Source organism: Pollicipes pollicipes, unplaced genomic scaffold (assembly GCF_011947565.3).
Source record: "Pollicipes pollicipes isolate AB1234 unplaced genomic scaffold, Ppol_2.1 Scaffold_3447;HRSCAF=4054_pilon_pilon_pilon, whole genome shotgun sequence".
NCBI lineage: Eukaryota > Metazoa > Arthropoda > Thecostraca > Pollicipedomorpha > Pollicipedidae > Pollicipes > Pollicipes pollicipes.
This window is the reverse complement of record NW_023596297.1, coordinates 31526542-31535016: the sequence shown is the minus strand read 5'-3', so window position 1 is coordinate 31535016 and position 8475 is coordinate 31526542. Positions and strand designations below refer to the sequence as shown.

General features: G+C 45.7%; 2 protein-coding genes across 2 annotated transcripts in view; both read right to left on the bottom strand.

Moving 5' to 3' along the window:
- Nucleotides 1–5789: 5789 nt before the first annotated feature.
- Nucleotides 5790–6243, bottom strand: LOC119092436 (glycine-rich protein 23-like). Its single transcript, XM_037215398.1, has 2 exons — nucleotides 6087–6243; nucleotides 5790–5992 (listed from the first exon to the last, which is right to left on the bottom strand). Exons 1-2 carry the CDS (start codon nucleotides 6241–6243, stop codon nucleotides 5790–5792), a joined length of 360 nt encoding a protein of 119 aa, XP_037071293.1.
- A 1730-nt stretch (nucleotides 6244–7973) lies between these two features.
- LOC119092435 (acanthoscurrin-2-like) overlaps nucleotides 7974–8475 on the bottom strand; it is a 3795-nt gene continuing 3293 nt past the window's right edge. Inside the window, exon 2 of the mRNA XM_037215397.1 lies at nucleotides 7974–8455. Coding sequence (XP_037071292.1) covers nucleotides 7974–8455 — 482 coding nt within the window. The remainder of the gene's footprint in view (nucleotides 8456–8475) is intronic.

Genomic DNA, 8475 nt, shown 5'->3' with positions numbered 1-8475 from the left:
CACCAAATGTTTCCCATATAACCATATCAAACACACGGCTTGAGCCAAATACAATTCCGCCCTTTCATTCGCCTTCGTACCAGCTATTGTCTGCTACCTGCCGCCCGGGCGCGAAGTGGCCTCCGTCATTTGTAGTTTAGTACGCCGTTTTCATCGCGCATGCGCCAGAAATCCAGACATAACGCAAAAATCGTACATTTCCAGACGTGCATGCCAGGGCGCTAATCGTTGATTTACAACGAAGTTGGCGATTTCTATTACAACATCCAAAACCACCGTGTACAGGTTCCAGCTACTGCACAAAAAGTGGTGACTGCCTGGCATGATACTATGACATACATATGGTACCTGGTAGGACATATATAATGTTTTGCTAATGCATGGTAATGGGAGGCTTTTGCATGCTATTATGACACCAAAATGATGCTCTGAAATTTCGAAGGCATGCGTTAGCCAGACCTAATGGCTCATCTTCGTCATTCTGCACATTTTCTCTTTATAGTTTTTATTTCGTCTTTGAATTGCTATTTAGAAAAGCTGCTGCAGTCAGCAGTTGCAATAAGAGAACAGCAATGATAATGCATTGCATGTATTATTGTGGAACCTTTATTACTTAAATATGCTTTATACACTTCAGTATCTTAAGCCTATAGTATGCAGCTAAGTAAGCAGATGAATGATCAAACAAATCCATCAGCATGTAGGCGCGCAAATAGATCAACAATTATTAGCGTGTTGGCATATGCTGTTAGATATAGAAGACAAGATGTCACTATTGGTGTATTTTTACTCAGTGAGCAGCAAACATGTACCTAGTTCCCAAGATTTCTTCCATGAAGCCGATTCCTGGCTTTGCAACCAGTCTGGAATTAAGCCGCGGTGCAAGCAGGAACCAGAACCCGGTCTCATGTTCAGCCAACAGATCTCGCAAAACAAGGACGAATCTCATATTTAGCCAAAAGATCCAGCAAGACCGAAGACACAGCCCAGGATGAAGCTTAGATGCAGCAAGAACTATTGTCTAGTCTGGAGTAATGTTGAAGAATGCAGCAAGATCCAGAATCTTACCAGAGACTGTGCCAGCATTTTTGTTGTTTAAAACCTGAGCAGGGAAAATACCTCACCGTATTTCCACTTTTTTCTCCGAGTAAAATGGGCTGGGGTCACCTAAAAATATGAAACTACACACCCTAGTGTTTCTTTCAGTTGATACAAATGAATGAAAACATGCACATTAATCATGCAATTTACAACTATGATGGCAGGGTCTCTTGCGCATGGGCGTAGAAACAGGGCGTGGGGGTGGGGCCGGGGGCTATGATCCCACTTTTCAAGGTGGGGGAGGGGCAGTAATGTTAAATGGCCCCCTACTTTTCAGATTAAGGCATTTGGCTTAAATTTGCACTACATTTAACATGCGTGCCGATTTGCCTAGTTCACCAGCCATCTCACCATCGTCATCTATTCGCGTTTGATGCGTGATCTGTGCGTCATCAGATGATAAAACAGATGCGTCATCTTTTTCGTTTATTCATTGGCCATCGCTTAGTGTTACGGCCGCAAGGCCGACGCCGCAGGGCTTGGAGACTGCAACGCCGGGCCTCGAGGCTATTGCTATGATTTGCGAGCGCGCATGTTCAAGACCATATTACGTGGTTTTCTATCAGAAATCAGTTCTGACAGGATATTTAGCATTTTAAGACGAACACGGGTCAGCAATGCTAATACGAATTGGAAACCCCATTTCATCTACAGTCTAAGGTCAGGGAGAACTCAATATCTCTGAAGAAGACAGAAAAACACGGAACTGAATTCTTTGTGACAATTATTGGACTACCTGCGGTGATCAGGAATGTTGTTCCGTCAATGATGGTTCCTGTACTGATCCGGGGCTACCTGCGCGGGTGAGAAGGCTTTCCATGTCAGGGATGGGAACCATGTGATATGATATATCCTCCTAATGGCCTCTGGATCGACTAGGAGATCCCGCCCCGTGCCACCAGAATGACAGCCAGAAGACACTTCGCGATGGGACGGAATGGCCCTTCAGCCCGTGACCGGAAACGGTATGTACCCCTGGTATTCTACTCAGGAGGCCCCTTGCTCGGAAGGGAATAAGGGGTCTCATTATTGTTGAGTCAACGCGGGTCTCATTACTGTTAATTAGGTTGGGTCGAAATGAGCTTTGAAAACGGGGAAGATCATGCCATGTTTGCCTGACAACGTTCGTTTTTCAAAATGTATTATTGAGACAAATTGCATCAAAGGGCTTGAATATGCCCGTCCGCAACCTCAAGAGCAAGAACACGAATGGTCTGGGCTGCAGCTTCCGTAAAACCGAAAAGTTTCTGCCACTGCAAGTGCTACCAGACGGCGGGCGCCGTGTTAATCTGTCTCTGGATATATGAATAGCTGCAAAGAAACGAAAAATAGATATTCCACCTTCACTCTTCAAGCTTAACCACCAGATTGCAGTATAACTTCGCGGTGCTTTAAGGGTCAATCGGTTCTTTTCATCTGTCTAAAAACTGCACACGTGAAACATGCCCCCAGGCTGCCTTCTGAATGTAAGGTCTGATGTTATGAGGCGTTCAAGCATACTTTTTTGGAAGCGTCATGATTTCCACTTAGGCACACCACTTAGTCCACTACCACGTCCACCATTTAGCCACAGCTCAATATTAGCTGCTAAGCCGATGCTGCGCGGCCTACGGAGACCGCAACGCGTGGGGTCGAGTCTTGTGTTTCTAAGATTTTCTAGTGCGCACACCCAAAATTACGTCACATAACTCGCATTACTAGTAGATTTAAGTGTTTAAAGGTAATAATTTTAGAGGCGTCATCATCTTTGTCCACCGGTGGGCCACGACTAAGAGCAACTGGGCTAACGCCCGGCGGACTATGGAGATTACGACGCTTGGTGTCGAAGTTTTGTTGCTAAGATTTGCAAGAGCGCATGTTAAGAAAACACGTTACTTAAATTGCATCACTGATCGATTCTGACTGAATGGTGAACATTTTCAGAGAAACATGGCTTAGCCATGTTAATACGCATTGCCGACCACTCGATCTGCAATACAATTTTCCTCTTCAAATTTGGATCAGACATATCGATCTACAATCTACCTTCGCGATGTCCTCAATGTCAGTAGAACCGAGGTAACAAATTCTGTCAAAGCTTCTCAGTTCTCTCCGTTTAGAAAGAGTCAACCAACCATTGTAAATCAGGAGCACCGGTGATTTATTCCATGTAGCCGTTCAGCGCCTGATTTCTGCAGTTCATTAGACTCAAAATACAAAGAGAATTAAGCTTTCGGTAGTTCCTGGTTTTTGTTCTGGTTAGAAGAAAAAATGAGAATGAAACGAAGAAAACCGCATCACTTGTTAACAAGTAAACTATATCCGGGGATTTTTGGGGGATCATCATAAGACGGGCTTTTGTCAACCTTGTGTTTCTCTTTGGCAAGGCTCCGCCTACACACAAAAACAGGTCAAGTCGTATACGTTGCATGATGGGCAATGCAGCATCCGTTGTGTCAGTTCATACCTAAGGCAGACAGCTTCCCGGAGGTTATTTTTCTGCGATGGTGTGGTGTAAGGGAAGACAGTTAGGAAAAATATGTTATTGCAGCTGTCCGACACATGTTTCATATGGCATGTAGTACTAACGCTGATCCAAAAGTATGCAACAAAACAGCCATACGATCAGCTCGCAGTCAGTCATGCGGGAGAAATCCGGGCCAGGGCCGTGGCCACCAACGGCCGACAGGAGCAGGGCCCAGATAAGGAACATGTTGCAGATTGGCCTTATTATATGGCTTAGTTTTTTCATGACATGAAAATCAAAAGTTTTATGACTTTTGTCATCTTGTTTCTGGCAGTTTCAAGCTCCCAAATTTCTTTCCGCCTAAAATGCTGCGACAATTCTTCTCTCTGAAAAAGCAGCCAGCGAAATGAAGGCACATGAAAAATCTGTCGCACCGTGAACCATCGATCCCCGTTCAAAACTATTACCAGCTTATATTCAGGACTTATTTTGGCATCTGTGCTGCGGAGACAGATGCTTCCTCAATGACCCGAAATGCCTACCCGCTCGGGGAATTTCGCCTCCCCAGGAAAGAAAATGTTAAAATTGACGAATAATCTTGGGAAGCTGGATAGCCTTAGTTGCCAAATGACAGATGAGTCGAATAGGAAAGACTGTGCAGCAGTGAGAAGCAGCTCTAGATGCAAATCTAGCATAGCGGACATACCATTTGAATAAAGAGCGATAACAATCTTCATTCGTACCCGCCCCCCCTCCCCCTCCCCCGATCATCGGGCTCGCTTCCCAGAAAAAAGTTCCTGAAGTACGCCGCGAGCTTGGCCCCACTTTTTGAAACGTTTCTACGCCTATGCGCTTGCGTATGACGTGTTTCACTCTTACTATGATTGTCAATATTTTCAAGGCATATGCCTGATAACAAGTTTCATGTAGTTTGTTTTTCTGTCCCTGGCAATATCTGTATCTGTTGTTTAGTTCTGTTCAATGAACTCCAATTCAATATACGACGCCAACCAACCACTCAGTATTGATCAGAAATTTGCAGCAGGTAAGCCATGCGATATGTGCATGGAAGTCCCAGACATGCCTTGTCTGTGCTCGTTCAATAAAATTCCGCCTTGACATTGAACCGTATTTTAGCCTTGTGGCAATGGTAAATGTCAGTGATGCCACTTCAATAGTTAATATTTGTGGACACAATGTTAAAGTTGTCTTTGTTTGTGCGCAGCATTGCCAACAGCGCAATGGTGACTGTCTTAGAATGAAAGACGGGTGTTGGTAAAAGGGGAATAACGGTCATTTCAAAACTGTGATGTAGTATCTATTCCTTATTATTCCTTATTATTCCTTATTATAGCATATATATTATTATTCCTTATTATTCCTTATTATAGTATATATATTATTATTGATTCCTTATTTATTCCTTACTGAATGTGGTGCACATTCGAAATTCATGGAACCTTTTATGATGGGCTGTTTAAAATGCCACTCCTTTCCATTTGTAATAAAAAACTGTCGTCAGTGTTGAATATATTCTTTCAAACAATATGCACTTCATAGTACGAGCACTTCGATCACTGCTGTCTGAGCAACATTACTGGTATTAGCCAAACAATGTTGTGCATTAGATGACACCGAGATGAAACTTTATGCACGCTATGAAAAGATCTAAAATTAGGGAAAATCACAGAAAAGGTTGCAGTTTACTTGGTCTTGCGTTTTAAGGGCCGGGTCAGCATTATAGCACAGTTGGCTTTTGCAAGATGAAAGCCTGGCTGGCCGAGGCGGGCCGAGCTGCGGGCTAACATTTTGGAAAGAGTTGGGCCTCTAATTTTCCCCATTTTCCCTGACCATTAGTGCGCTGAGGCTACATATGATCACACCAAGGCGTGTCGTTCTTCATCCTCCCCGGTTCAAGGGCAGCTCGGTCCGGCGTGCCTCCCTGTGAACGAACTGTGACCGGCTGTTGACTCTGCTTCCCTCCAAGTTTTACAGTCTTATGGTTTGCTTTGCTTCGTGTTATCTTTGTTATTGCATGATATCCCTTTTTCGCTTTTTTCTCTAGTTTTCGCTTTAGTATGCTGTCGGTCTCGATATGCATGCATTCAGTGCACGCGACATTTCATGTATGCTAGTGAACACAGCGCAAAATTGTCAGCTCTCTATATGTCTGCCACCTAATTATCTGAAACATATTACCAAGTTATTAGGGATGCTACCTGACAAACTAGCCAGTCATTTGTCAATGTCCATATCTGTAGCTGGAGAAGTGCTTCTTGTATCCACCGAACTGTCCGCCGCCGAGTCCGTATCCGGAGAAGTGCTTCTTGTATCCACCGAACTGTCCGCCGCCGAGTCCGTATCCGGAGAAATGTTTCTGGTATCCACCGCCGAGGCCGTACCCGGCTCCCAGTCCGCGGAGACCGAATCCGCCGAAGTCCGCCTCTCAGCCCGCGGAGACCGAATCCGCCGAATCCGCCTCTCAGTTCGCGGAGACCGAATCCGCCGAATCCGACCTCTCAGTCCGCCAAGGGCGTACCGCCGTCCAAACCGTACCCGCCGTTGAAGCCGCATCCACCGTTGAGGCCGTATCCACCGTTGAAAGCCATGTCCGCCGTAAAGCCGTATCCACCGTTGAAGCCGTCCATACCGTAGCCGTACCCGGCTCCTAGTACGCTGAGGCTGAATGGTCCCATGGCCGAATGGAAAGGAATCAGCAAGAACCAGAATCTTACCAGAGACTGTCAGCATTTTCCTTGTTAAAAATCTGAGCAGGGGAAAATATCTAACCGTACTTCCGTTTTTCTCAGAGTTAGAGTACTGGGGCCACTCAACAATATGAAAACTACACCTTGGTGCTTCTTTCAGTTAATACATATGGATGAAACAATGCAAACTAATCATGCAATTTTACAACCATAACGGCCGGGTTACTTGCATATGATACGTTTCGCCCTTACTGTGATTGTCAATATTTTTTGAGGTTTTGTCTGGTTACGATTTTCGTTACGATTTTCGTGTGGTTTGCTGTTTCTATATCTCGCTATATCTGTATCTGCGTCTAGTTCTGTTTAACAAATTTCATTTCGACATACGACGCCAATCAATCATTCAGTATTGATCATAAATTTGCGGTAGGTAGGCCATGCGATATGTGCACAGAGGTCCTTGACATGCCTGGTCTCTTTTCGTGTCATGGAAATTCCGCTTCAACATTGAACCATGTATTAGTCTTGTGGCAATGCTAAATGTCAACAAAGTCGCTTCATTGCGTGATAGTTGTGGACGAAATGCTAGAGCTGTTTTTGCTTGTACGCAGCATTACAAACAGCGCAACGGTGACTGTCTTGCAGTGAAAGACGGGTATTGTTTTTTGGCAAAAGGGAAATGACAGCCATTTCAAAGCTGCGATGTGGTAATTATTCGGCGCTGTTGCATGGTGAATTCTTTAAGGAAAGCAAACACCATATAAGAGCATGCGTCTGCCTCCTGAATACAGGTCATGACAATGCGGCATTGTGACGCATTGAACGGTGCTTGTGCCTGTGTGTATTGTTATGAACTGAGAAGGCTTCCCATGCTTTTAAATGTCCTACATTCTTTACCTTGGCAGTGTAAACCCTTGGATTGATACATGAAATTGAAAAAAAGACGTTTAGCGGTTAGTTTACTGAATGTGGTGTAAATGCGAAATTTCTGGTGTATTTGGTGATAGGTTATTTGAAATACCACTCCTTCCCATTTGTAACCAGAAAACTGGCGTCAGTGTTTAAGATGCTCTTTGAAACAATAGAAATGTTATAGTCCAAAACATTATGATCACTGCTGTCTAAGCAACTTTACTGGCACCAGCCAAACAATGTTGTCCATTATATTACACTGAGATGGAGTTTTATGCGTGCTATGGGGGTCTAAAATTAAAGAGAAATCGCAAAAAAGATTGCAGTGTCCTCAGCACGTGCAGGTTAACGGCCGGGTCAGCATTGTAGCACAACTGGCTTTTGCAAGATGAAAGCCTGGCTGGCCATCGCGGACCTAGCTGTGGGCTAACAGCTTGGAAAACGGCGTCTCCAATCCCGTCCCACTTTTCCTATCTATTAGTGCGCTGATGCTACATATGACATCAGGGCATGTCCCTCCTCATGCTCTCCAGTTCAAGGGCAGCTCGATCCGGCGTGCCTCCCAGCATTTGCTTTTGTTTCGCGTTATATTTGTTATTCTCCTGCTCCCTTTCTCGTTCTTTTCTCTCATTTCCGCTCTAGTATACTGTCGGTCTCCATATGCATGTCATCAGTGCACGCGACAGTTCATGTATTCTGGTGAACACAGCGCAAAATGATCAATTGCTAATATATCTGCTGACTAAGGAACCGAAACATTTTACCGAGGTATTAGAGACGTTACCTGAAAACTAACCAGTCATTTGTCAATGTCCGTAGCTGTAGCTGGAGAAGTGCTTCTTGTATCCACCGAACTGTCCGCCGCCGAGTCCGTATCCGGAGAAGTGCTTCTTGTATCCACCGAACTGTCCGCCGCCGAGTCCGTATCCGGAGAAGTGCTTCTGGTACCCACCGCCGAGGCCGTACCCGGCTCCCAGTCCGCGGAGACCGAATCCGCCGAATCCGCCTCTCAGTCCGCCAAGGGCGTATCCGCCGTTGAAGCCGTATCCGCCGTATCCACCGTTGAGGCCATATCCGCCGTATCCCCCGTACCCGCCGTTCAGGCCGTAGCCGTAGCCGGCTCCTAGTCCTCGGAGGCCGAATCCGCCGAATCCGCCCCTCAGTCCGCCAAGGGCATATCCGCCGTTGAAGCCGTACCCGCCGTTGAGGCCGTATCCGCTGTATCCGCCGTACCCGCCGTTCAGGCCGTAGCCGTAGCCGGCTCCTAGTCCTCGGAGGCCGAATCCGCCTAATCGCCGAATCCGCCTC